This window comes from Arachis hypogaea, chromosome 17 (assembly GCF_003086295.3).
Source record: "Arachis hypogaea cultivar Tifrunner chromosome 17, arahy.Tifrunner.gnm2.J5K5, whole genome shotgun sequence".
Lineage (NCBI taxonomy): Eukaryota > Viridiplantae > Streptophyta > Magnoliopsida > Fabales > Fabaceae > Arachis > Arachis hypogaea.
Window position 1 is genome coordinate 5,630,477 of NC_092052.1, and position 27,094 is coordinate 5,657,570.

The following is a 27,094-nucleotide window of genomic DNA, read 5'->3' on the forward strand; positions in this document are numbered from 1 at the left end:
ACTGAAATCGGTGCGGTTAATGCAATCGTACATGCGCCATTGGAGATTGAGGGAGGAAGAAGAAGAAACCTCACTTTGTGTTGTGTTTGTTTCGTGTTTAGAGAGGAAAGAGACAATACATTATTGAAACGTTGAGGGAGGGACGTATTCAGCGTGAAACGACATCGTTTCATGTCATTTTGGTGCCACAGCCAAAACGGCGTCGTTTCTGTGAGTCCCACGTGTCACCAACGCTGCCAGCTAAGCTTTCCGATTGCGCCAGGTGTCCAGAAATTACCGGAAGGACAATTTTGAGTCCCGGAATGCAAGTTCGAGGATGACTCTGAGGAACTTTTAAGTTCAGGGACTACTATGAGGCTCGAATGCAACTTTAGAGACTATATTGAGGCTTATCTCAAAATATATCTGACACAATAAATTAAGAAAGTGTTTGTGGTTCATAGGTATGAATGCATTGTTCAATGTTCATGATTCATGTGTGATTTGTGAATAAATAATTGATGGGTTGAACTTTGAAGGGGGAATAAACTCTAGTCAACCAAGTAGTGCTGAGACAAGCACTCACACGAAGAAAGAGATTAACGTGGGCCCAATAGGCCCAAATTCATCACTCGCTCATTCACTCACTCATTCTTTGACTCGTCACTCAGTCATACGTTCATTCCTCTCTCTCTCTCTCTCCTCCGCAACCATCACAGGTTCCTCTCTCTTTCTCTCTGTCGCTCTGAATTTCCCTTACTATTTGTAAATCTCCATTTTCATTGCGATCTATGTTTCTTGTTCAATTCGTAGTTTATTCTCCAATTTCAAGATGATAACAACATTTTCCATGGTTATGGTTTTGATTTCAAGTTTCATTCTGCAGCACCAAAAGTTATGAAGATGGTGGTTGTGAACCCCACACTTGTTCGTGTTTCATCATCATTTCAAGCTTCTTCGCTGATTCCACACCACGGAACTTCCTTGAATTGCGTTCCAATTCTCCCATTTCGACATCGCAAACAGATAATAAACAAGATAAGGGTTACTGCATCTTCTGGTGGTGGTGGTGGTGATGCGCAACAATCATCATCATCTTCTTCTACTTCGGAATCGAAGAACCCGCTTTCGGTCGTTCTGGACATTCCTCGAACAGTTTGGAGGCAAACTCTGCGTCCGTTAGGTGATTTCGGGTTTGGTCATAGGAGCATTTGGGAAGGGGGTGTTGGACTGTTCTTGATCTCAGGTACTGTGCTTTTTGTGCTGAGCTTGGCTTGGTTGAGGAGCTTCCAGATAAGATCTAAGTTCAGAAAGTACACTGCGGTTTTCGAGTTTGCGCAGGCCTGTGGTATATGCACTGGAACACCTGTGAGAATCAGAGGAGTCACCGTTGGCAGTGTCATTCGTGTGAATCCTTCCTTGAAAAGCATTGAGGCAGTTGTTGAGGTGTGAATCATTGTAACAATCTTTCCATTGTTTTAATTGTTGCTTTGGTTGATGTTTGTTGTTTAAGCAATTAGTTTTCTTTCTACTTTTGTAGGTTGAAGATGATATAAAACAATTATGCCAATGTTGTTTTGGTTTGATATCTGTTGCCTTTAGTTGATTCAAATTTTGTAGGTTGAAAATGATAAAAAGGGAATTATTCCATTGTTGCTTTGATTTGATATTTGTTGCCTTAGTTGCTGCCTTCTAGTAATAATGTGAACTAGTTTATGATTTTTATAGGTTGAAAATTATAAAAAGGGAATTATTCCATTGTCGTTTTGGTTTGATATTTGTTGTCTTAGTTGCCGTCTTCTAGTAATAAGTGACTAGATTTCTATTTTTATAGGATAAAGATGATATATAACATTTATGCCAATGCTGCTTTGGTTTGATATTTGTTGTTTTATTTGCCTTCTATTAGTAAGCAATTAGTTTCCAATTTGTAGGTTGAAGATGATAAAACAATTATACCACGCAATTCATTGGTTGAGGTTAACCAATCGGGTCTACTTATGGAAACTATAATTGATATCACTCCCAAGGATCCAATTCCAACACCTTCTGTTGGACCTCTTGATCAATCATGTTCTAAAGAAGGTCTTATTGTGTGTGATCGAGAAAAGATCAAGGGTCATCAAGGAGTAAGCTTGGATGCATTGGTTGGGATCTTTACTCGCCTTGGGAGAGATGTAGAGGAAATTGGTATCGCAAAAAGCTATTCATTGGCTGAACGGGCTCTTTCCATCATTGAAGAAGCAAGACCACTTCTTATTCAGGTGTGATGTAATTTCATGATGCTGGTGTGCTTGAGGTCTCAAAATAAAATTTTCTGACCAGACTGTTGAACCGGACATTTCTTGTCAATTAAAAGTGGATATATGCATGATTATGAACAAAAGATTGGTATCTTCCATTACCCTTTATTGCATTTGCATGTACTTCTGTCATTTGTGTCTTTATCTTAATTTTATTGTCATTGATTATGGTATGATGTAGCAATTAGGACATGATTGTTTATTACAGACTTAGAAATAAACATCATGGAATATAGAAGGAAAGCATGATTCTCATGTTATACCCACTAAGCCTCTTTATATAGCATGGGAGAGTCCTAATTAAAATCAAATCAAGACCGTCGGGGACTTGACTAAGATAATATAGGTGTCTAAACGTGCATCTAAATCTTTCTGATATTCATATATCATCCCTCTGCAGTAGGTCCAGGTGTTTGCGGTTTTTTATTTGTAATACTTCATCAATTCTTGCATTCTCATGCCCAAACTTTCGTTTTGATTTAGTGATGCCTCAGATGCAAGCCATGGCTGAAGATGTTCAACCTTTGTTGGCCGAAGTTCGTGGTAATGGTCTGTTGAAGGAAGTTGAGGGTTTAACCCGAAGCCTTACCCAAGCTACTGATGATTTGAGGTTAAGGCTATTATTGTTCATATATATCTAAACATATAACCATGTAGCACATTGTTACTAGAATGTTTGGATAGACCCTGCATGAGGATACTTCACTGGGATGATAGAACAGTTGTAATTTGTATGATTATTAATGTAAAAACCTTGAACTGTGACAGCTAACAGAAATCACCTCCTCTGTTTGCAGACGGGTCCATTCATCAATTATGACCCCTGAGAACACTGAACTTATCCAAAAGTCCATATACACCCTTATTTTTACCCTGAAGAATATTGAGGTTTGACCCATGATATCTTGAAATTGCTGAGTCTAATTATTGTGAATTTTTACTTAATTCTATTGTTTGCTTTTTGGTTTCATTATTACAGAATATTAGCTCTGATATTCTGGGTTTCACTGGTGATGAGAACACAAGAAAGAATTTGAAACTACTTATCAAGAACCTCAGCAGGCTATTGTGAGATCAATTTTATCTTTTAAGTGGGAATATAACAGGTAATAATACCATAAACAACGTAGGTATTTCTAAGCTGGCATTACCTATGTTTCTTCTTGCACTTAGTTGTTACAAAAATTAAACTTCCTGTTTTCAATATGAGCAGAACAGTTATTTTTTAGTGAGAGAACCAATCGCTTCCTTGGCTTGGAGTCACTTGCTTCATGGTGCAACATGGACTGATTCTTAAATGGTTTCACTTCTCTCCCTGGATTTGATTGGTGATATTTTCAAAATGTTGGCAATCAGCATAATTGCAATTAGTGAAGTTACTTGTTGCAATCTTGTTCAAAATGTTTCATTGGTGATATTTTCAGCTTGTTGGCAATCACCATAATTGCAATTTGAATATTAACAGGATATTTTAGATCACTTAATTTTGACAAGTATGGTATTATAGGAAGTTGTCCATAGGTTACATAGTTGAACTTTTTGTTGTTTGTTTGTTTCCTCCTACTCTTTGTTTCGTAAGTAATGTGGAATGTGGAAATAGGCATTGTGATTGTAAACAGTATAATTTCGTTTGTTTGGGAGGTGCTGGAATTGATTTTCGGCAGGGAATCAATTTTGCGTTACCTCTATCCAAAATCAAGTATGGCCTCTAGATACTAGAGAAGTGCAACTATTTTTAGTTTCTGTCAGTATCATTTTCGAGGAATTACCAAACATAAATCACTATAGAATCAATTATGCACTAAATTTTACCTAGAATCAACTCTACCTCTCTAAGAGTGCGTGGATGGGGTAATTAAAGTGGGGAAAGTGATTTTAGAGAGTATTTAAATTTTTTAATGACAGAATAATGTGTTTGGATATTTTTTAAGGGGAATTCAAAATTAAGAGATTTTAATAAGAAATTTTGGTTATTAAAAATTAAGAATTTTAATTCCTTCCAAAAGAGAAGGAATTTCAATTTCCACTTCTCTCTAAAAATTGAATATAATTTACCTCGACCAAACAAAAAAATTAAAAATAGAAGGAAATTTAATTATATTACTTAATATCTTATATTTGAAATACACTAAAATTTAAGAATATCTAAATTTCAAACACTGTATTTGTCTGTCATGGTATAATGTTTACTATCGTTTACACAAATTTCGTTTGACCACTGTATGCACGGACATTTTTAAGATCTTTCTATTCCTTTTGTCGATCTAATCCTAATCCACCATTTTTACTGGATACTTTATCGACCTTCTCTTTACATATTCAAACCACTTAAAAACGAAATTTTACATCTCTTAAACAATGTTATTTTCATTCGTTATCCTGTCCTTACATGTATGATCACTTATCTATTAAAACATCTTCATTTAATACTCAATTACATACATTGAAATTTACCTGAATGTTTTAACGGTACTTTATTGTTGCATATAATAAGTCTTTTGTTATCTTGACCAACCTGCTTGAATCTTATAATTTACATTATCTTTTATTTTTCTATTGTCTTTAATAATAGAACCAAAATATTTAAATTGATGGACACGAATTGAAATTAAAACATTTCGTTTTTCTCATTTAAATAAATGTACATGAATTGACTTAAAGGAGTTAAAAAAAGGTTACAAGCGTTACTCGTGCAAAATCAATATTATGGGATTATACAACTGTTGCAAAAACATATATTGTATCCACAATCACAAGCCAGTTGTTACATCCCTAAAATCTTGTGAGGTTTACATGTAACACCTCTAAATATTCAAATGGTGCCTTTTGCTTTCAACTTCATCACTTCTTGGACTTGGGCTTGAAGATACTTGCCTTGTAGTATCTAAGCTCCTCAATGCTTTCTCTAATATCATCCATGGCCCTGTGTTTGTTTTCTTTTGAAGGTGCTCTCTTCTGATCTGCACAAGATGGTTCACAAACAAGGAAATCAACAAGGATTTCTTCACAAACCAAGAATCGATGAAAGATATTTTTTTTCTTTTTTTCTTAAATGTTTTCAACAAAAAAAAAAAATGGGCCATATCAATTGATAAATCATAATCACTCAAAGCTTGAAAACAACAACATAGCCTTTTTCTACTAAATGAGATTTTAACTATATGGATCAAACGACGCCATAATGCCTGTCATGGATCATATTTGCATTTAGGTTGAATTGGGTCTTGTATCACATTAGTTGTGAGTTTAGATTTGGAGCCAATTCAATGCATGCTTGGATATACGAGAAAACGAAAGATTCGTGTTCACATCTTAGATTATGCAAACAACGCAGATTATAGCAACTAGAACTGTCCAACAATCTCAAGCATTTAAGTTTTGTTTTTGGTGAATTTGAAGTTTATAAGTTTATTGAACATATTATACAATGCATAAAGATGAAAGAAATTGCATAAAATGCTAATTATATAATTTCTTACCCCTTGGATACCAGCGGATGCAAAGAGCTTTAACGCTACTAACATCAACAAGCACATGAGAGAAGAGAGCAGCTAATTCCGGCATGTATTTCTGCCAACACAAAGAAAATAAGAATCTAGTAAGCACTTGTTATATATATAACATGCAAATAACAAATATATATACTTTCAATAAGGCGTGATCATTGATCAACATACGCAGAAGGTAAAGGGATCGGTTTTCAATTCTATACATAGATTCTAAATTCAAGTATAAGATATAATCACTTACCCAGTAATGTAGTATAGTATAAAAAACAATTCTAACAAATCTTTGTCATGATGGTTATGAAAGAATTTGTACCTTTAGAAATTGAAAATCCACGTAAACCGAGTTTCCTGCCAAGAGAGGGGAGTAGGTGTATGAACCAAGATGTCTTTTAACAAATTCAATAACCTGTAATTTTCCAAGGGATTGAAGATTTACATTACAGAAATGATTTCGATAAAGTTAAGTGCACCAAAACTACTTTTTCAAGTTGCAATTTTTCGACATCAAAACTGTTTGGCAAGTATTTAGTTCCTTGGGGGGAAAATCACATCTATAAGATCAAATTTCTAGGAACAATCATAACATGGGATGAGAAAACACGAAGGCATTCATTATGCTACATCCATCTACCTATAAGATCAACTTTCAGGCTCCAATTGCAACATGGGATAGCACAAGACAAGGCATCCATTTATGATGAGTCGAATTGTGATATTGAGAAGGAAAACAAGTAATTTATGTTTCTTCACCAGCAAATTGAATATATACGAAACCACAGTTCTGATCAACTGGATAAGCATAATTTCTTATAAAATAGAGCTGGTACTATACTTACTAGAAAGTACAAACCTGCTTTTCAGCTTCTCTTTCGCTAATTGTACTTTTAAGCACCTTTTTTGTTAAACCTAAATTTATTGACAAGCATTAGTCAATCCCAAATCTCAATTCACTGGAAAAGAAAAAATAAAGCTAAATAATTGTAAATAGATAGTTACCAATCAACCATACATGAACAATATAGTATCAAATTTCTTCATATTCCCTCACCTAAGGATATCTATCATAGCCATGATCTTCCCTCTCTTCTTTTCTTTTTTCAAATCAAGAAAAATAAAGTTACAAAAGAATTCTACTCACCACTGGCCGCATGATGACTTTGACACCATTCTCCCATTCTGTCAAGGCACTCCTTACTTTGGTGGATGACCAAATCCGGACCCTAAAATCACAGAAAATTGCTTTCATAGACAACTTAATGTAATATAAAACCAACAATCATGAAAATGTGATATGAAATGAGAAACTACCTCCACCGATTTGGTTAAATTTCCATCTGTAATTATACAAGCAATCTCCAGTATTCTATCCACTTCAATATTTAAACCTACACATATAGAGAAGGTTTAATGCTTCAAAAATGAAATGTGTGCATGCACGTGTGTGTGTGTGTGTGTGTGTGGTGGGTGGGAGAGCATCAGGCACTAAATAATAAATACTACGATCTTTGGAAAGCATATCTTTATAGAATATTTACTTTGAAGTTGTCTAAAATTCTAGACTGCTATAAAGAAGGCTATCTTTCGAATTCTACTTTAGACGTAGAGCCATGCTGAAGGCAAATAACTGTAATGCTATGATACCAAAGTATCAATGTGTGTAATATATCACATAATGTTATTAGTTGCCACTGACTAATTTAGCAGTTTATGAACATCAATCACAAATGAAAAATATTCATTCGTTCTACAAGCTTACCGGTCATTTCCAAGTCAATCCAAACAAGAGGCATCTTGTATTCACATAAAGGAGCCGCTACATTGAGTTGGTTTTGTTCATCATCTTTCGCTACTGAAGAGTCAGCATTGTTGCCATTAACTCTCTTATCACTTTTTTGTTTCTCAATTTTTACCAGAGAAGTGTCACCATTGCCATTAACTCTCTCATCGCTATGACCTGCACCAAAGAAGTATATTGCAGCTGTTAGCTCTCACAATTCTAATCAGCAAAACACTCCTACCAAGAAGCAACTGTTGACAAAGTTTAGTAGCTAATACACATAATCTAATTAAAAATATCAAAACAGCATGGCAAATGTCTCAATACAACCGCCTTTTTCTCACTCGACCAAGAAGAGGCTACCAAAACATAATTGTTCGATCATCGGTGCAGCAAAATCCAGCCTTGACTAATGATCTTGTAGGTACTCCAACTTAGTTTCTTTTATACTTCTTACCAAATCAGTCTACTCACTAAACAAAACTCGAATTGGAGCTAATCAGGTGAACACTTTCCTTTTCTTTTACACTAGTGATTTTTATCATGTACAGGAACATTCATATAAACACACATTAATCACACAGAAGAAAAACTCGGCATGTGTTTATATCAGAAATACAGCACAATAAAGCTCAAATTTCTTCACCAAGGACAATAACATGATATCTAATTTGCTCCAAAGTAATCTCAATCAAAACAAAATCTATTACTCTAAAGTTGAAGAATGAGCTTACAAGTCACAAAACATCAACCACCCAATAAATCACAAGCATGAATAACTATCAAAGCTCACTGAGCCTCCCATTAATACCCAGATAAATCACAACAGCAAAAGTGAAACCCTAAATACCAATTTCAGCAGCTGAAAAATTCAATTTTTATCACATAATAATAATAATAATAATAATAATAATAATAATAGAAGTATTACCATGAGTGGCAGTGGAAGGGGAAGGAGGAGGAAGAGGGTTGACATGGCTATCATCAGCGTCAAGTTCTAACACCGAAAAAGAGTTTGCAAGTTTCTCCATTTTTCTTCTTCTGACACTCATTTGCTTCGTTTGCAAGTGCAGAGTGAAAAAAAAACGCACCTTGATTTGGAAAGAAAAAATATCACACGCTCTCCACTCTGCATTCAATTTTGATGGTTTTCTACTTTTATATTTTTGTAAGATACTATTTCTCTAGAAACAATGGAGAAGATAGGTTAATATTGTAAATGATTTAAAATTAAACTCTTAACTAAATGCATAATTTTATATCAGTAATGCTATATGTCACTAATAATTTACACTCATATTTAATTATTTACATAAATTTTTATATATAAATTATATAATTTATATTTATATTTACTAAAATTTATATATATAAATCAACATAACTTATATTTATATTTATTAAAATTTACATACATAAATTAATAAAATTTATTAAATATTTAATTAAAAAAATCATATTATTTTTATTTTTTATTAAATAAAAATATTATATATTCATATCTTAACCTAAAACATAAGCTAAATTCAAGGTAAAAAAAATTCAGACGATAACTATTGAGTAAGAGATTGAACAAAATACTACAAAGTGATAACTCTCTTTTGATGGAATTATAATTAATTTTTACTATCTCTCATTTACCTATTTCAAGAAGAGAGATCTCAACAACTTCTAGAAAAAAAAGAGACGGTTATTCACCACTAATATTGAAACTACTCTAACGGTAGTTATTGGTTCATCACTTATAAATACACTGACACCACTCAGATATACTATATAATTCTTTAAATTCATACTAACTTAAACATAAAAGTGTCTTGTAGATACCATTTCTCATCTCTCCACAAATAATTTAAATGGAGACCACCATAGTAGGCCTAAGTCGAAAATCATTTTTTAGAAGAGCTTCGACCTCACATTTAAATTTAAACTCGACCTTCATGTAACTCTCAAAACATTATATATATATTATATTTTGAATATATATTTTTATTTTAATATATAATTTATATAAATAATTAATTTAATAACTAATTTTTTATAGTTATAGACAAATTTAGAATGGAAATAACGAACAAATTATTGGGTTGACTCAAACCCAACCCAACAGAGACCCCAATACGAAGCTTGTAAGAACTTTAATTTTTACCACATAAAATAAAATAAAATAAATATAAATTGAGCATAATATTATTAATAAATAAATAATAATAATCCTCGTTACATATGATATCATTTTCTCTCACAAACACAGACACATTCATTTTCGTTCCGTTTTCTCTCCCAAACACCTCAAATTTTCTCGCTCCCCAAACACAACCCTTCTTCTTCCTTCAATGGCCGATCAACTCACCGACGAACAGATCTCTGAGTTCAAGGAGGCCTTCAGCCTCTTCGATAAGGACGGCGATGGTATTTTATCTCTCAGATCCCTTTTCTTTTCTTTTTTCTATGATTTTTTTTTGTTTGCACTCTTTTTTTCTTCCGTGTGTTTTAGATCTGATTTTGAATTCAGCTCGTTTTGCATGTGTCGAATTTTCTTTGATTCCGTGTTCTCAGAAATGGTAAAAAATAGAAACGTTTTTTTGTTTGTTGATCTAGGGTTTCTTGTCGTTTGACTTTTCTGCAGTTGATTCTTTCTCCGTGGATTGGGCTGTTACTATGTTTTGCCGTTATGTAATGTGGCATTTGATCCTTGATGTGATGATGTTATGTGTTAATGAGTTTGGATATTGTTGGATCATTGGGATGGTTTAGTAATTAAGCTAGTTGTAATTTATGCATTACTGTTATTCTAATTGTAGCTTGAGATTTGTTTGTTTGATTGATTGATTGTTTTGTTGTTTCATAAATCAAGATTGCATGTGTTTGGAATTGCAAATGTGTGGCCCCCTTTTGTGTTTGTGTAGTACAGTTAAGGAGTATTTTGGTCCCTATTATTTGTCTGTGTAGTTATCAATGTGTGTGATAATAAAATTGAAACTTCGATTTTTTTTTTTGAAATTGTTGTCCTGTAATGCATAGTCAATGACAAGGATGGTTGGCAGAATAGTTAATTAAGGAGGACCACTCATGCATCCGAAGATGAAAACAATGTCAAATCATTCATGTAAGAGATCTGGAATATTGTTAGAAAATAAAATAAAGCTCAGCACTGGTGCTCTCTTAATTAACTGTTAATTAATACATTTATATGTTTATCATGTTGGTTTCTTGATTCTTAATTTGATGCAAAAAAGTTAAAAATGAGCTGAAGTGTTTATGGATAACACTCTTGAATTACTTACATTACTGCCATCGTAACACAGATATGATCTATGAATGGGAACTATGGTGTCATTTGATCTATGTAGCCAACACCCTCTAAGGATAAGGCTTTGCTGTTGTCAATTTCTTGAAACTTTTTTCTTTGAGCAAAGTTGAAGAATGCAATTTGAAAAGAAAAATGAATGTTAGATCTAAGCACCTGTTCTTTAAAGTGAAGAATGCTTTTTCCTTGTATGCTTGAATCCTCTGTATTTGTTTTTTTATGACTAAACTATTTTTTAACATGGTATAGGTTGTATTACTACCAAGGAACTTGGAACCGTGATGCGGTCGCTTGGGCAAAACCCTACTGAGGCAGAACTGCAGGACATGATAAACGAGGTTGATGCTGATGGGAACGGTACCATCGATTTCCCTGAATTCCTCAACCTGATGGCTCGCAAGATGAAGGATACCGATTCTGAGGAGGAGCTTAAGGAAGCCTTCCGTGTATTCGACAAGGATCAGAATGGCTTCATCTCTGCAGCTGAGCTCCGCCATGTCATGACCAACCTCGGTGAGAAGCTGACAGACGAGGAGGTTGACGAGATGATCCGTGAGGCTGATGTTGACGGTGATGGCCAGATCAACTATGAGGAATTTGTCAAAGTCATGATGGCTAAGTGAGAAAAGGCCAATCAAACTACAATTTAAAATTTTATTTAAGAGCATATGAACAGAAAAAGGGACAGGGCAGATAAGTTTTTATGAGAATTCTATTTTCATTAGAGGACATGTTGATTTGGGGTCTTTAGTTTTTATTATTGGTCAGGTTTGTTTGCTTCATTGGTGTACTGTTTATTAGTATTATCCTACTTGTTTGATCTTGCCCTTTGTTTCATTAGTTTGGATTAGGTGTCTCACCATGCAATGCTACTTCACCTTTCATCTTCTTTTTGGGGTTATTATCATGAACCTAGAACAATTGGTTGCATTTGTGCTTTTCACATGATTACTGTTAATATCATCTTATGCTATATCATTGTTTTTGGGATCATTTGATGATGAAAGAAAGCTCTATATAGTTGTTTGATAAAAGAATATCATTCAGAAAGTAAAAGCTAGATATTAAGTGAATTTTTCTATTTTTTAAGTTCAAAGTTTGAAGAATCCAAACCTCTTAAAAGTTAAAACTCACAGCACAACCTACCTTGTAGGTAGGTTGGATCTAGACATGTGTTGCAATTTACTTATAAATTCGAGTTGTACAATGATGCCATCATGGTCTAAAAGCATTTGTGCTGAGTAAAGTGGTCAAAAGAACGAGATTAAAAGAAAGCACTTGGCTTAGCTAGCTTGTGATCTTTGTAAATTAATGCAATTGTCAAAGTGTTTTGGAGATTTAACTACCACTTGGGGTTTTTATTTGGGATCATTTTATCCCTTAGTTTATTATTTTAACTTTAACAAATAAAGTTTCAAATTAAAAATATAATAAATGTGGTTTATCAGGCACTTGGTGTATGATTTGCAATACTTTAAACCAAATGTATCTCTTTATATCTTCTTACACCATGAAACAAATTTCCAGAGTCATGAATTAGTAGGACCCAACAATAACGAGTATCATATTTGGAGGAAGAAATCCTTTTCTCTATGAAGAAGAAAGAACCTTCCCCTTTAAACTATATGGATAGACCATCACCTTTCTTTTATTACAAATTCGATACGTGTATACTAAAACACAGTTATTACATCAGTCATTTATATAGAATATATATTGAAATGTAAAATACATATCGAAAATGAGTTCAACATTACATGTATTTATATATAAATACACAATAACTGATTTGTTAACTGATTTTTTGTCTGTACATAATATTTTTGTTACAAATTTAATAAACTATAAAGATCTAAATAAAAATTTACTTAAAATTATAGGAATTTACTACTAATTAAACCATTAAAAAAACTACTAATAATCTTCCCTTAAAAAAAGCTACAAAATCCACAACCATCTATGTCATTGTCAAGTAAGAGTTGCAAAGAAATGCTTATGGAAATATCAAGGTAATTGATTAATTGTGTCCCAATTCTTTGAAACATCAACCTTTTTAAGACACACTTCGGCTTGAGTGGAAGTTTCTCTACAAAGTTGGTTTAGCAAAGTTGACCATTCTCCCTATACTTACACTCCTTTACTTTATTATATAACTTGTTTGGCTTAGCTCAACAATCATAAAATGAAAAGTATGAAACTTCTCTTTGCCATTCACACAAATCAAATTTGAAACTATATTTTTAAGGAAAAAAATATATATTATTTCTTGTAATTCAAAAAGTAATGAGATTTTACTTAAAACTCTACGCATACTTACAGATTTTTTGCTACTACATAAATATTTAATTTTCTTGACAATATTAAGAAATAAAAGATTATGTATTATTCTATATAATTATTGTGCGTTTTGTTTTGTAAAAGCACATATCAATACAAAAACTAAAACTCAATATTATTGGAAATGCTATTTTTAGCAAAAAAGGTAGTACTGTTTTATTAGGACCGTTATAATAAATTCACAACGTTATTAGAATATTAGGAATAAACTTTTTCATGCACTAATTAATTTTGAAGATGAAGTTGAACATCGTTATTATATATTTAACTAAACTGCTTATATAATACATGTTAATATCTTAATTATTATTTAATAACTTTATGTGAGTAATTATAAAGTTTTAGTTTGTTACTAAATTTACACAAATAATAACTTAATCAATTATATTATGTGTATATAAAAAATTAATTATTTATATAAAATATATATTAAAAATAAATTAAATAACATATATATTCTAAAACTAATTTATTATGCGTACATAGCATTATTATAAATTATTATCAATAATATATTTCTTATTGTTAATTGAATATATAAACATGATTAGTTATGTATAATATTAAAATTAAAGTTTAGTTTGGTAAAAAATTTTAAATAGGTATTTGTGGTTTTTAAAACACGTTTAATAAATAAAAAAAATTATATATTTGTACTTATAATTTTTAAAAAACAGATATGTTTTTGAAAATATTTAAAGTAAAATTTTTTAAAATTAATTTATGTTTATTAAAATTAAAAAAGTCTAATATAATATTATATATTAATTAAATTTTAGATTTAACTCTTATATTTATTTTTATTATAGTAATGTTGTTTGTGTTTATTAAAAATTATAATTTAAAAAAATAAAAATTTTAGAAAAAAATTTAAAATAGCTCCTAACAATTATCTCGAAAAGACAACGAAATTACTGTTCTAAAAAAGTCAATGTTGTTTTTCTTTTTGCACAGGAACTAATTAGTCTCAAAAAAAATATCAGGAGTCGAATTTAGTATTTTTTTTTTTTATATCTTGTTGTCCTTTCAAGATAATTGTCACGGGTACGGTGGAGGATTCAATCATAATTTTATGAAACCAAATGACAATAAGATTCTTTTCTTAAACAGAAAAACAAAAAAAATTACAGAAAAAGGAAGAAATTATTCCAGAAATAGAGAGAGAAAGTGGGAAATTGGAAGTGAAAGGGAGTAAAAGTGTATATAAATAGCATATTTCTCTTCTTTCGTTTTCTAAATAAACGCACTCTTCTTCTCTTCCCTTTTTTCCCTTCACTTTCTCTCAGATTTTCTCGCTCCCCAATCACCTTCTCCAATGGCCGATCAACTCACCGATGAACAGATCTCCGAGTTCAAGGAGGCCTTCAGCCTCTTCGACAAGGACGGCGATGGTCTCTTCTCTCAGATCCCTAATTCCCTTTTCCCTCTTTTCTCTCTGTTTCTTAGATCTAAATCCAATTCTTCTCTTTTTGCATATATCGGTTTTCTGATATTCCTCCTTCTAGAAATGATATTTGTTTTTTGCTTTTTTGCTTGATCTAGGGTTAGGGTTCCTTCTCGTTTGACTTTTAGCTCTTGATTTTTGTGAAGGATTGACATTTTTGCTTTCAATTAGTTTTCAGCATGTATATGTTTTTTTAGCATGTTTTAATGCAGCATGTGATCGTGTTTGTCATGATATTTTGTGGTTAGTGAGTCCCTTTCTAATCATATGATTTTGTAACCGGAGATTTGATCTGTGTTTTTTTTTTCTCTTATAAATTTGCATATTTTGATATCCAGTTCTGGTGCTATGTAAAAATATTTGATTAATCACTAATCCTCTTCTAGATTAGCATTAGTATCTTGTTATAATTGGGTAAATTAGTTTATTTGCGTTTCCATATGCTATTAGTGATGAATGCATCTATTGATTAATGTAGTGGAATGTTGGAGTTGGATTCTTAATTGTGCAAAATAGATGAGAATAACCTCTAGTTGGTGTCAATACTAGGGTTGATATAGCTTTTTTTTTTTTTAATTTAATTCTGATACACTATCGATATAAAATATTTTTACATGCACATCTAATTACATAAGGCCACCACAGAAAGAATATTTACCTTTTACATGAATGGTCATTCAAAAGAATGGATGTGTTTGGAGGATTGTAGAAAATGTTTTACAGCATCAAAATCAAACTTTGTTTAATGCTTTTATTTTCCTTGGACAAAATAGAGAGAGTAGGATTTGAAAAGGAACATTGATTTAGGTCTAGTTATCTGTTCTTTATAGTGGAATAAGTGGATCATGCTTTTTGGTTGTGGAGTTCAATTACTTATATATTTTTTGACAATTGACAACTTAACTAACTTTATACATGTAAACAGGTTGTATTACTACCAAGGAACTTGGTACCGTCATGCGGTCGCTTGGGCAGAACCCCACTGAGGCAGAACTTCAGGACATGATTAATGAGGTTGATGCCGATGGCAACGGTACTATTGATTTCCCCGAGTTCCTTAACCTGATGGCTCGCAAAATGAAGGATACTGACTCAGAGGAGGAGCTGAAGGAAGCCTTCCGGGTGTTTGACAAGGATCAAAATGGTTTCATATCCGCAGCTGAGCTCCGCCATGTCATGACCAACCTCGGCGAGAAGCTCACAGATGAGGAAGTTGACGAGATGATTCGCGAGGCCGATGTTGATGGCGACGGGCAGATCAACTACGAGGAGTTTGTCAAAGTCATGATGGCTAAGTGAGGACCTTAATCAAACCATTATCAAATCAAAATTTGAAAAAATGCATATGAACAGAAAAAAGGGACAGGGCAGATAAGTTGTGATGAGAAATTATCCTATTTTCAAATTAGGACATCAAATTTGGGTTCATATTTAGTTTTTGTTGGTCGGGTTTGTTTGCTTTTATATTATTGGTACTTGCTCATTACTTATCATGCTTGTTTGCTCTGTCCCTTGCTTTCATTAGTTTGGATTAGCTTTGTGTCTCACCATGCATTGGCACTTAACTTTTGGTCCTCTCTTTTTGTCTCTTTCTTTTTTCTCTCTTTGGTTATTATTATTATCATCATCATGAACCTAGAACAATTGTTTGCAATTTGGTGCTTTATAAATGTGGGTGGCTAATAGTGTTAATATCATCTTATGCTATATGATTGTTTCTATGATCATTTTGCATTTCTTAACTTGCCTATTTAGAGAGGAAAGAATATTCTTTATTTCTTTTCTTCATTTGAAATTCATACCCGTCTTGCCGTCTAGACTCTAGAGTATTCTAGTGCAATGCCCCAACTTTTTTAGTAAAATAAATATCTGCACATTTTTTTTATACAACCATTTAACTTAGCAAGCGCCAACTAGGTTATTTCGAACGAGGTTGCTATTTTGGTGGTTAACTTGAATTTGATTGATCAAATTTGTGGTAATAGGATATCGGGTGATTTTTGGTATCCCAGACCCAAACAATTAAAGGTGATTGTTACGGTGTCTAAAAGTGTTTGCTTAACTTACCAAAAAGAGTTAGAAATTAATATTTAATTTTAAAAATATAAAAATAAATAATTATTAAATATTCAAAAGTTGTCATAACAAGTAAGTTAGATATTATAGGCACCATAAAATTCGAGGAAAATTATGTTAGAATGGCACAAGTGGTCAACACAACCCAAAGAAAAAGATTAAAAAAAAACAAGCATTAGCTACTAAACATGGATAATTGAATGCGTAGGCCGTATAGGGTGTTCCCATTTTTTTTATACATGTTCTTTAATTCGATGTTTAAAAAATATACTTGAGTAAAGAATGTAACTAGAGCACAAGAAAAAATATCTATTAGTAAAATGGTAAAATAGGAATATTAAATATTGTTGAATTTACAATTTTATTATGTGTGTATTTTATTATTTAAATTAAAAAAGTTTATATTTTTAATTTTTATTTTATCATTTTTTTTTTTGGAAGAGTTTGTCTTAACGAATATATCTTTTGAATTTTTTAAAATTGAAGATGGGAAATACCTATCTCCGATCCGTTGATTTTGTTTTTGTTCCTGTTTTTTTTATGATTTTTTCCTAGAGATAATTTCTAAAGGCATTATCTCTCGTGGTGACGACTTCATGTTAAGCTCTCTCTCCAAGAAAAAGGAATTCAAGTTTAAATTCATATTTAGCTCTATCCCAAAAAAAAAAAAGTTTGATACCTTCTCGCTTTGTTTTTGCCTTTTTGGTGTCTTATTTGTATCTTCTGCACTGAAACCTTTGGTCGGGGTATGAATCTAGATTCGAATAACACACTAGCATTACTTTTTAATATGATTGAGCATGTTGGAAATTCATGTTTTATGCTGCCTCTTTTATTCTCTTAGTTTTTCTTTTAAATAAACATAACTCATTTTGAGATCTTTCATCTCAAAATGTTTTTCTTTTTAATTTGTTACTACGGCGAAATAGTTGTTATTTTTGTGTAACCGGAAAAATTTTTAGACAAGATTCTTTTTCAAATACTAGAAGTTCTTAAATTCATTTTAGTTAAAAAAAATTAAACATCAACTACTTTAATCTTTTTTATATATAAATTTCTCTAAATCGGTCATATTTAAGAGCATTTTTTATATTTAAGAAAAATAAAGTTAATAATGTCACCTCATGTCACCATATCAAAATTCTTAGTGATAAGCATCATGTACGACCTCTCGCTTTGGATACAAGTATGAACACTCGTTTTGAATCTTCATGCATCATGCTTTGGAGTTACAATGATGTTCATGTTCATGTTTCACGATTAGAATAAAGTCTGTTTTAGTGGGAATCTTTATTTGGTTTCTAGGTACGCGATGCAACTAGTTTGATACATAGGTTTACTTCAAAGTGGGAAACTCGGAATAGAATAAAGCTACCATCATGTCACGAATGATTAAAATTTGGCGTATAAAATATAAATATCACCCCTCTTTTCAAAAGCCTTTTCTTTTAATAAAATAAAATGAGTCAAATATAAGAGAACATCTTAGAAGTTGGGCCTTAGTAAAGTAGTTAATAGAATGTTAGAAAAAGAAAGTAGTCAATAAAGAAATTAACAATAAAAAAGAGTGGTTAACAGAAACCGAGTTTTTTTTTTTTTTTTAAATAAAGGATCATCAAGGAATAAATAAAAATAATTCAAGAGTGGGATGGAGAAGAAAAATATCTATGATTTTTGTTCCAAAGTGAACGGCATCTTAGTCATGCAATCATACCTGTGAGCATCGAAGAATATGGGGTTCGTGGAATAATTATACTTTAATGCACTTCTTTGTTGTTTTGCCATAACGATGGGTTTCACCTTCAATTATTTCATTCAAAACAATGGTTTTTGTTGTGTGCAATATGCAGGAGGCAGAAGAAGAGAGAAGTTCAAGCGAAGAAGAAGAATACTGGTAGCGTGAATAGCAGAGGCTGCTCCAAGAGACGTAGAACCAAAGAACGTGGATGCATCATCCTTTAAACACCAAAAACAAACAAGCGTCTCTCTGCATCTTGTGTTTACTCTGTGATTTCGAACTTTCATGTTTTTGTGTGTTGGCCTTGTGTAATAATAGTAGCAATAACTACCCTCACCCTGTGCTACTCTTAGTCTTTAGCTACGATAGTCAGAATCCGATGATTAGCCAAACATCAATCTGCCTAGTTTTTATGTATATGATTTTCTAATGTGACATGGGACGTGTTGTAACTCCTTGTTATAAAAAAGGATTGTGGTTTTCGAGGTTTTTGGATGAAGAGGAAAATCTAAAGTTCTTAATTAATGAACTCATAATAAATCATGTTTTTTTTTTTTTTTGAGAAAAGGACAAATAGGTTCCTGACCTTTTATCCCGCAGACATTTTCGTTCCTGACCATTGAAAAATACTTTTAAATCCCTGATCTTCACAAAACTTGGACGGATCAGTCCCTGACGGAAACATTTGGACGGAACAGTCCCTGACGGAGGCATTTAGACGGAGGGACTGATCTGTCCAAATATTATGAAGGTCAGGGACTTAAAAATATTTTTCAATAGTCAGAGATGAAAATGTCCGCAGGACAAAAGGTCAGGACCTATTTGTCCTTTTCTCTTTTTTTTTTTTTGGATTCTAGTTAAAGCCAAAAAGATTTCATAATAGTGGCCTTGCTATAGTAAAGACTCGACCCTGCGTCCACAATTGAAAAATATCGTAGCATGTTTGTTCTAGCTTTCATATTACAAAAAGTGGTTACAAAAATTATAGAAGCTAGACTTGAATTTGATCATATAGTCTAGGACTTCCAGAAATCTAAACAATATGCCATTAGGTTGACTTAGAATAACTTTCCCCATGAGCCTTGTAGTTGAACATTTCTTCGTTGGAAGCAAGCATAACCGCATAACCAAACGAAATTTCTCCTCCAGCATTATATTTCAACATCATATTTGAAGAAACCATTTTTAAGTTTCAAGGATGTAGAAGACAAAGGAAAGAAAGAAGGCAAAGTATTGGACGAGGTTACCATAAGGAATGGAGACATCTTAGCAATAAAATAGCCAGCCTTATCAATGAGACTCCCAGTGGAAACCTCATCAAATACTTTACCAAGAAAGAAAGTCAGAATTTGAAAGACTAAAGATTAAGACACATATCAGAATCGAAAAAAGGAGCGCGAGTTACTTTTTTGAAGCATATCTATAGACACAAGACCTTCATATAACACCTTTGGAAGTATTATTCAAACCTTTCACCTTTACAGACTGAAGCTACAAAAGAACAAAAACAAAAAACAAAAAGGAGATTTTATAAAGTACAGCCGGGTCACATATTTACCTCTTGAGTGGTTTGTAAAGGACGACTGTAACATATTTCGACTGGAACCTGTGAGTAAGTCCCAGTGCGACAACAGATTTTGAGGCCAAGTTTTTCTCTATGAAGACATGATTTAGCACAACATGTTGAGGCTTTGACGAGGAACCTATGTCAGAGTTTTCCATACCTAGTACAGTAAGATGCAGCTGTGAAGGAACGGCCATTGGCTCTTTTGCAAAGTCTTCCTCGGCTGGGAACGCTTGACCATAACTGGATTCTGGGGAGGCTGGCGCCTCAAACTCGGACACACCTTCAGGGTTTTCTGGCACATAATCCTGCAGATACAAGGACGTTCACATAAAGACTACTCAAATAACTCAATAGAAGCAAATCGATTTTCATTAAACAGGAAACGGAAATGATACTTCCACAAATCAATTAATGCAGTTATGCTGGGTTTAATGGGAAAGTTATATATAAAAATTCTTCATAATCAGTTTTTCTCATCATGTTGAACATCAACCTTAAATTCCATAGACAAGAAAACAATGAAGGTATAGTCCTATTACATCACTCTAATGCTCACAAAGCCAAAAACCCATGAAAACTGGGTTTCCAAAACTTTTCGAGTCGCTTCCTTAAACCAATAATAGGGTGCATAATTATGTGTTTGTGTATGTTCATTCTTAAATCCACATTAGGCATGCAGCAATAATGAATTATTCTTTTCTTGCCCAGCCCACCTGCCCTCCCACTCCTCACTACACAGAAGGACACTTGCTTGTTATATGTCAAGTTCATCTTATAACAACCTAATTGGAGTGAACGCCCTTACCAAAGAGTAGATCTAGAATAATGCAGAAGGGTCACAGGCACAATTAAGTGTACATGAGGACAGATATCACAGAAAATATGGCATCATAACAAGTTTTTTCAGTTTAACTAAAAGAATGAAAGCAAGATGCATACATTAACATCCAGAAGATTGCAGACGTGCCCCATCTCATCAGCCACATAAGGAAGTTCTGGAATATATCTCTGTTCCCCATCCACAATGAACCTGTAATGATAAATACCTGATGGCAAGACTATAAGAATTGAGTGATCTTTACCAGCTCGTTGCAATGCCTTCCTGCAAGTAATTAAAACTGAGTGTTACCATACATATATTACTATTTCAAATACAGAATATGCACAAATCAAACACTGAAAAGCATCCTTGCTGTCACAGGAGTCATTAAGTCTCACCTAGATGTCCAGTTATCCCAAGATCCCTCCACAGCCACATTATTACCACCATAATTCCATGTAATCATGACAGGGATTCCTTGCTCAGGAGGGTGATTAACAATACCATGAGACTCATTCTGCCACATTTGATTGACAAATGGGGGGCCATTACCCCTTTGGAGTGGAGCTAGAGGAACCTGAAAAACACAGGAAAGAAGCCACAAGTTACAGAAAACAGTTGGCTAATGTCTGGTCACAGACTTCCGAAAAAAACTATTTGATTTCACATTTCCATATCATACTCACAACAATATTATTGGGCAAGACTATAGCATTAATCTATATAAATAATAATAACAAATAAAAACAAGCAACTTCAAACCTAACAAATTTGCCAGCTGAACAAAATTTTGCTACACGAAGCCAAATTTAGCCAGGAAAAATCCCCACCCCAGTTACAAAACAAAATCAAATTGCATGCTAACACATTGATCAGAGATTTTTTGTTTTGATGTTGATAATGAATTAATAATAATGCGCATAAGGTACAGTTGTTTAGGTATCGTTCACTCCTTGTACATAGTGTATACATCACTCCCAACAAGGTTATACTAAAGGCCTATCAATTCTTATCTATTCTCTACCTAACAAAAATTACATAAATCATATATTTCATAAAAACATCAACTTTATTAGGAAATCTTTAATGAGCAGTACTAAAAATGTATTTATAAAGCTTGCTGTATGTAATTCAGTAACATCCATCAGTTATATCACAAAATCTTTCTCCTAATACAGATCCTTAAGTTTGAACTTCTAAATACAAAGGGTGCAGCTTCTTCTGATTATTGTTGCACATGTACACAAGCCATTTTCTTGAGCAATAGTTTGTAAGTAATTACATTTAGATGAAACAATAACTATAAGATACATAAATGGGAATGTCATCTGATGTTCTTGAATTGATAAGACAATATAACCATAGAACTTCACTGGTGTTTTTTAGCAAAACGCAAATGGCTAACACTAACCACTAGGGATTTTGCCAACTTAGACAATGGGCAATCATCTTGTACACAGATTTGAAGCCAAGTATAAGAAAAATAGTAAGCATTACTGGAATTGAGATTATAATGGGATCTAATGCATAAGAAAGCTCATTGTAGAAGGATGGCTCATGATGATACACCTAACCAATGGTGAACTTAACATGCACAAGCACACCCACCCACCTACCCCACCTTCTGGCTTGCAGGTAGGCCCTGAATTGGTATAGGATATACTATTATACTCTGGTAATTCATTTGGATTTGAGCTTAAGGATTGTCCAAATCATTATATAGAAGAGACTTTGACCATATGCCTAGCCAATATGAAACTTAACAATCACATTTATTGAATCTGAATGATTTAAAAGTGGTAGTGTGATTCAAGCCAAACCAAGACTGTTGGAAGGTGGAGAAAATTAAAAATAAGAGTAAATTGTAAGGGGCACTACTGCTCCAACCTTCAATTTTGGAAGACAATTTACATCATGTAAGAAGGAAATTCATTTTCCACATATTGACAATTCTTTTTAATGGACTAGGAAATGATTTTTCCACTGAGCACAGCCCCAATAACCTGAAATGCGCAAAAAATTTTCACAAGATTATACTCTACTTACATAGAGCGAAAATCTTCATATGTAAAACACAAATCCAGTGCAACTGGGAAAAACCTGCCATATATAAAAGGTAAAGATAAAAAGGATCTGCATACATCCGTGTTACAAGAACTACTAGAGAACAACTAAGGATAGCCGCTTGAATGTGTCTCTGTGTGTGTTGTTTGGAGAGGGGGGAGAACTTATTGGCCAGGGTTATTCAATTAATCCTCTAGAGATTCTTGCCAGACACAAGTCCCTTTAAGATCCAGTCATTCAGAACAGCAAAGTTTACACAATTGATCCAGAGGAAGTTATTGAACGCAATTTCCATGGCAGGAAGAATTAACTACGTATCCCAGTATACTAGAAAATCTAGGGGGACAGATCCACAGGTTCAAATGGTGTAATGCTATTCACACAGCTCTCAAATACAAGTAGAACTAGCATGAAAACAAGGCTCCATCAATTCAACTTGAGAAAACATTTTTTTCTAAAAACAACTTAAAAAAAAAATGAGAGAGTGACCACTAAAACTCTGACAGAAATCAGAATCATCTAAATTTGTGAAAGCCATGTTGCATATCATCGGAACTTGAAGAAATGAAGCATTAAATCCAGTAAAAACGTTCTTAACTCGAAGTGAACCAAAATGAGATTTCATCATCACTGCAGGGAACATTCAATATGGTCATACTCATACACCACAATTACGAAAAACAATAAGCCACCTAGATCTGCACCATTGGTCCATTCCTCGTCGTGTTTTTGACACACAACTCGTCTTCCATATTCAGCTCGGTCACCTCGATGCTTTCTCTATCTGCATCGCACTAATAATCGAATGTACATGATCCATGCCAGGAAGAGCCAAATCCATCAACAACATAATTAACAAGATCCGTTCAAAACGGGGGAAAAGATAAAAAAGTAAAAAACAAACAAGCGAATTCTATTTCAACTGAGAAGATTCTTCGGTGCTAAGAAGAACACAACGTCAGTAGTTTTACGAGAAACATCAATCAATAGCACCTAGTTGACCATCCAAAATCGAAGTTCTACAAATATCTAACCATTCCAAATCAAATTCAAGCTAAAACGAACACACGAAAATGGAGAGAGAGAGAGAGAGAGAGAGAGAGAGAGAGAGAGAACCTGAGGTCCGAAGAGGATCGGCGATCTGGAGCGGCGAGGACTCTGAGGCGGGCTATTGGCCATGGAATCGGTGGAGAAGGCGCGAACGGGAGGTCGGGAGTCGGGCGCGTGAGCTCCACGTACGGCGGAGTCAGCGGCGGAGGTGTCGCCGGCGGTGCCAATGGCACCGTCTTCTCTGCCGTTAGCGTTTCCCATTGGAGAAAGAGAAAGGAAGAAACAAAACGTGTGAACGGTTCCACAAAGCCAAACGCAACAGATATTTTCCTTTTTTAAAAAAATAACAATAATTGGCAGAAACGACAGGGGATAGAGAGGGAAAGGGCGTCGTTTATGTATGCTCGGTGAAGGGCGCAATGCGAGGGTGGGAAGGAGAGGAAGAGGGAAGAATAAACGACGGTCGTTTTAATTTTAAATGAGTGGTGAGTTTGTGGAAGAAGAGGAAGAAGAAGAGGTGTTGTTCTTATCGGCTTGTGTGTCTCTGACGCTAATCTTATGCGTTGGTTTTTGGAGTTTTGTTTGGAAGGAGAATGAGATTACAGAAGAGGAAAAATGGAGCCTCTTTCTTCTTTTTAAAAAAAAATATAAAAATAAATTTATTGGGAAAATTTGGTTAATGTAAAATTTATTATTATTGATTTTTATGTACTGCAAATCTGCAATGCAACAAGAATCAAGAAGTGGTGTTTCAGTCACACGCGCGTGCTGAATCGGAATTCGCGCTTATTATCTGCTTCTTCATATTTGCCGTAAAATATAAATCTCTTTTTGTAATTCTTATCTTTATCTATACTACTCAGGGTCTATTTAAAACGCTTTAAAATTTATTTTTTTGAACTGTGATTTATAAAAAGTTATATTAATAGTATTTGATATTATTTTTAAAAAATATTTTTAATTTTTTAAAAAATTATTTAAAATTTTTTGATAAAGTTAAAAAATTTGACTTCTTTCATTTTTAAAAATTATTTTATGGGATAAGTATTATTTTGGTCCCTAATATTGAAGGTCAGAATCGAAACCGTCCTCAACGTAATTTTTTATTTAGAATAATTTTTAATGTTTTTTTCGTAGTAAAATCATCCTTTTAACTTTTTACGGATAAAAATACTCTTTATCACTACCAGCACATTTACCACCACCAGCACCTCTCTTACTTCACCACCACCACCTCCCTTACTCCCATCAAATACTAATAATAAGAATCATAATCAAATTCATAAGCAGAAACAACATCAAATTCAATGAGTATCTAATTCAACAACATCAAATTTAAAATCAACAACATCAAATTCAACAACAAAATCAACACACAAAATTAGAATCAGAAGCAGAAACAAAGTAGAAGCAAATGCAGAAACAAAAGAAAATGCAGATGCAGAAGAAGAAGCAGATGCAAAAGGCAAAGCAGAAGAAGAAGCAAATGCTTATGCAGAAGCAGAATCGGAAGCAGATGCAGAAGAAGAAGCAGATACAGAACCACCGGCAGCTCGTGGGTGACGGAGCGACGGCGGCTGAGCAGATCGGTGGTGGTAGGAACCCAGCTCAGCCTCAGATCCCCCTCTCTCTCTCCTTCGCGCGCTGCCCTCCTCGCGTCGGGCTCCCTTTCACGGCGACGCACTCCACGGCGGCAGAAGCATGCATGAACGACGACGACGTCTTCCTCTATTCACGGTTCTGGCGGCGGCTCGTGGGCGGACCGGCGACGATGTAGGTGTCGCGATGGTGGCGGCGGCTATGGCAGCGGCCTCCTCCCCTCCACCAGCGCTCTCTCTCTTTCTCGGATACCCAAAGCTGGTGGCGACGACACTAGGATTCACGACGACGGCCGCGAGGGCTACCCCCTTCCCCCTCCCTTTCCCCTTTTCCTCCCCCCCCCCCCCCCGCGCATCCTTGACCCTTTCCTTTCTCCCCTCCCTCTCGACGACGACACTGGGATTCACAACGACGGCCGCGGGGGCTACCCCCTTCCCTCTCCCTTTCCCCTTTTCCTTCCCCCCCCCCCCGGCGCATCCTTGACCCTTTCCTTTCTCCCCTCCCTCTCGGATCCTTTTCTTTTTTTTATTTTATAATTTTTTTATTAAGATAGGGGTAATTTAGTAATAAAATAGAAAATTTTATTAAAAAAATGATTTTAATATGAAAAAAACGTTAAGAATGATTCTAAATTAAAAATTACGTTAAGGACGGTTTCGATTCTGACCCTCAACGTTAGGGACCAAAACAATACTTATTCCTTATTTTACCATTCTTATTTATTACACAATTTTAAAATAAATACTTTTACGATAACTTTCGAAATACAAAATAATTTATTTATAAGCTGCTTTTAATATAAATTCTTATGTTTTAAACTCTATTTTCAAAAAAACTTAATTAAGTTGTTTATTTAAATTGGCTTTTATTTCCAAAGTGATACTTGAAATCAAATTGATAAGGATTTAAACATGAGGTCTATATTTTTTTTAAACAAAGATCTTGATTTATTCACCGGAATAGTAAAATTATTTAATATCTTTACCTGAATGATAGTGTAGAACCCTGCAAAAATTTACAGAATATCTGATATTGCTATTGCTAAGGTATTTATAAAGAAAGTGATAATTTTAATGAGTAGTTATTTTTAAAATATGAGGAGAGTTTTTTCACGTGAGAGAGATTATTAAACTTGTAGATATTTTTAAAAATGAATTAAGTCTCAAAGTGGTCTCTGAAGTTACACTCGAGGCTCAACGTGGTATCTAAAGTTAATAATTACTCAACTTTGTCCTCGAAGTTACACTTCGAGATTCATAGTAGTCCCTCAAGAAGTTTCCGTCCATCACTGGTCATCAGAAAGCAGAGGTGGACTGATTCCTGCCATGTTGGCACGCCAACGGTTATTGATGTGGCAAACAAAATTTTTTTGTTTGCAATGTGGTCTCTTTCTCCTTTTAAATCTCTAATTCCCAAGTTTTATTTCCTGAATTTTCTTTCTCATTCTCTTCTTCTTCAACTTCATTCTCTACCCTCACTCTTCCAAACCCAATCATCAATGCAACAACAATGTAAAACACC

The 27,094-nt window shown here is 33.8% G+C and overlaps 5 protein-coding genes and 1 long non-coding RNA gene across 10 annotated transcripts; 4 read left to right on the forward strand and 2 right to left on the reverse strand.

Moving 5' to 3' along the window:
• Positions 1 to 531: 531 nt before the first annotated feature.
• Positions 532 to 4,014, forward strand: LOC112764804 (protein TRIGALACTOSYLDIACYLGLYCEROL 2, chloroplastic). Of its 3 annotated transcripts, none has more exons than XM_025810594.3 (7): positions 532 to 698; positions 866 to 1,425; positions 1,914 to 2,243; positions 2,777 to 2,892; positions 3,080 to 3,170; positions 3,262 to 3,388; positions 3,496 to 4,014. In XM_025810594.3, the coding sequence occupies exons 2-6, from the start codon at positions 877 to 879 to the stop codon at positions 3,352 to 3,354; spliced, it is 1,179 nt and encodes a 392-aa protein (XP_025666379.1). In that variant the 5' UTR covers positions 532 to 698; positions 866 to 876; the 3' UTR covers positions 3,355 to 3,388; positions 3,496 to 4,014. The 3 variants fall into 3 exon arrangements, with proteins under 3 accessions (XP_025666379.1, XP_072079442.1, XP_029150241.1); XM_072223341.1 differs by having other exon boundaries at positions 575 to 698; positions 853 to 1,425; XM_029294408.2 differs by having other exon boundaries at positions 661 to 744.
• Positions 4,015 to 4,884: 870 nt separating this feature from the next.
• On the reverse strand, positions 4,885 to 8,800 carry LOC112766241 (oligoribonuclease). The gene is made up of 8 exons (XM_025812138.2): positions 8,500 to 8,800; positions 7,548 to 7,745; positions 7,100 to 7,176; positions 6,930 to 7,011; positions 6,642 to 6,697; positions 6,105 to 6,197; positions 5,762 to 5,852; positions 4,885 to 5,242 (listed from the first exon to the last, which is right to left on the reverse strand). The coding sequence occupies exons 1-8, from the start codon at positions 8,618 to 8,620 to the stop codon at positions 5,124 to 5,126; spliced, it is 837 nt and encodes a 278-aa protein (XP_025667923.1). The 5' UTR covers positions 8,621 to 8,800; the 3' UTR covers positions 4,885 to 5,123.
• Positions 8,801 to 9,637: 837 nt separating this feature from the next.
• Positions 9,638 to 11,871, forward strand: LOC112766608 (calmodulin). The gene is made up of 2 exons (XM_025812506.3): positions 9,638 to 9,980; positions 11,128 to 11,871. The coding sequence occupies exons 1-2, from the start codon at positions 9,905 to 9,907 to the stop codon at positions 11,499 to 11,501; spliced, it is 450 nt and encodes a 149-aa protein (XP_025668291.1). The 5' UTR covers positions 9,638 to 9,904; the 3' UTR covers positions 11,502 to 11,871.
• A 2,260-nt stretch (positions 11,872 to 14,131) lies between these two features.
• LOC112766607 (calmodulin) lies at positions 14,132 to 16,356 on the forward strand. Its single transcript, XM_025812505.2, has 2 exons — positions 14,132 to 14,606; positions 15,585 to 16,356. The coding sequence occupies exons 1-2, from the start codon at positions 14,531 to 14,533 to the stop codon at positions 15,956 to 15,958; spliced, it is 450 nt and encodes a 149-aa protein (XP_025668290.1). The 5' UTR covers positions 14,132 to 14,530; the 3' UTR covers positions 15,959 to 16,356.
• A 1,993-nt stretch (positions 16,357 to 18,349) lies between these two features.
• LOC112766609 (uncharacterized) lies at positions 18,350 to 18,972 on the forward strand. The gene is made up of 2 exons (XR_003184443.3): positions 18,350 to 18,472; positions 18,586 to 18,972. It is a non-coding gene; the product is annotated as an uncharacterized lncRNA (long non-coding RNA).
• A 373-nt stretch (positions 18,973 to 19,345) lies between these two features.
• On the reverse strand, positions 19,346 to 24,684 carry LOC112766605 (SNF1-related protein kinase regulatory subunit beta-1). 3 transcript variants are annotated; one of them, XR_011875546.1, is made up of 5 exons: positions 24,041 to 24,684; positions 21,259 to 21,437; positions 20,980 to 21,142; positions 19,879 to 20,345; positions 19,346 to 19,797 (listed from the first exon to the last, which is right to left on the reverse strand). XR_011875546.1 is itself a non-coding variant. In XM_025812504.3 (4 exons), the coding sequence occupies exons 1-4, from the start codon at positions 24,233 to 24,235 to the stop codon at positions 20,028 to 20,030; spliced, it is 855 nt and encodes a 284-aa protein (XP_025668289.1). In that variant the 5' UTR covers positions 24,236 to 24,684; the 3' UTR covers positions 19,346 to 20,027. The 3 variants fall into 3 exon arrangements, 2 of the variants coding, with proteins under 2 accessions (XP_025668289.1, XP_072079443.1); XM_025812504.3 differs by having other exon boundaries at positions 19,346 to 20,345; XM_072223342.1 differs by lacking the exon at positions 24,041 to 24,684 and adding an exon at positions 23,523 to 23,708 and having other exon boundaries at positions 19,346 to 20,345.
• Positions 24,685 to 27,094: the final 2,410 nt, after the last annotated feature.

What these genes read in the sequence shown, in the direction of transcription:
- LOC112766608 (XM_025812506.3), top strand. Translation starts at nt 9,905, where the DNA reads ATGGCCGATCAACTCACCGACGAACAGATCTCTGAGTTCAAGGAGGCC. An exon ending in CTTCGATAAGGACGGCGATG is followed by an intron (nt 9,981 to 11,127) that starts GTATTTTATCTC and finishes AACATGGTATAG; the next exon opens with GTTGTATTACTACCAAGGAA.
- LOC112766605 (XM_025812504.3), bottom strand. Translation starts at nt 24,235, where the DNA reads ATGGGAAACGCTAACGGCAGAGAAGACGGTGCCATTGGCACCGCCGGC. An exon ending in TGGGATAACTGGACATCTAG is followed by an intron (nt 21,143 to 21,258) that starts GTGAGACTTAAT and finishes AATTACTTGCAG; the next exon opens with GAAGGCATTGCAACGAGCTG. An exon ending in GCAATCTTCTGGATGTTAAT is followed by an intron (nt 20,346 to 20,979) that starts GTATGCATCTTG and finishes TTGTATCTGCAG; the next exon opens with GATTATGTGCCAGAAAACCC.
- LOC112766607 (XM_025812505.2), top strand. Translation starts at nt 14,531, where the DNA reads ATGGCCGATCAACTCACCGATGAACAGATCTCCGAGTTCAAGGAGGCC. An exon ending in CTTCGACAAGGACGGCGATG is followed by an intron (nt 14,607 to 15,584) that starts GTCTCTTCTCTC and finishes ACATGTAAACAG; the next exon opens with GTTGTATTACTACCAAGGAA.
- LOC112766241 (XM_025812138.2), bottom strand. Translation starts at nt 8,620, where the DNA reads ATGAGTGTCAGAAGAAGAAAAATGGAGAAACTTGCAAACTCTTTTTCG. An exon ending in CCCTTCCACTGCCACTCATG is followed by an intron (nt 7,746 to 8,499) that starts GTAATACTTCTA and finishes TCTTTGGTGCAG; the next exon opens with GTCATAGCGATGAGAGAGTT. An exon ending in AAGTCATCATGCGGCCAGTG is followed by an intron (nt 6,698 to 6,929) that starts GTGAGTAGAATT and finishes CAATAAATTTAG; the next exon opens with GTTTAACAAAAAAGGTGCTT.
- LOC112764804 (XM_025810594.3), top strand. Translation starts at nt 877, where the DNA reads ATGAAGATGGTGGTTGTGAACCCCACACTTGTTCGTGTTTCATCATCA. An exon ending in CAAGACCACTTCTTATTCAG is followed by an intron (nt 2,244 to 2,776) that starts GTGTGATGTAAT and finishes GTGATGCCTCAG; the next exon opens with ATGCAAGCCATGGCTGAAGA. An exon ending in TTACCCTGAAGAATATTGAG is followed by an intron (nt 3,171 to 3,261) that starts GTTTGACCCATG and finishes TCATTATTACAG; the next exon opens with AATATTAGCTCTGATATTCT.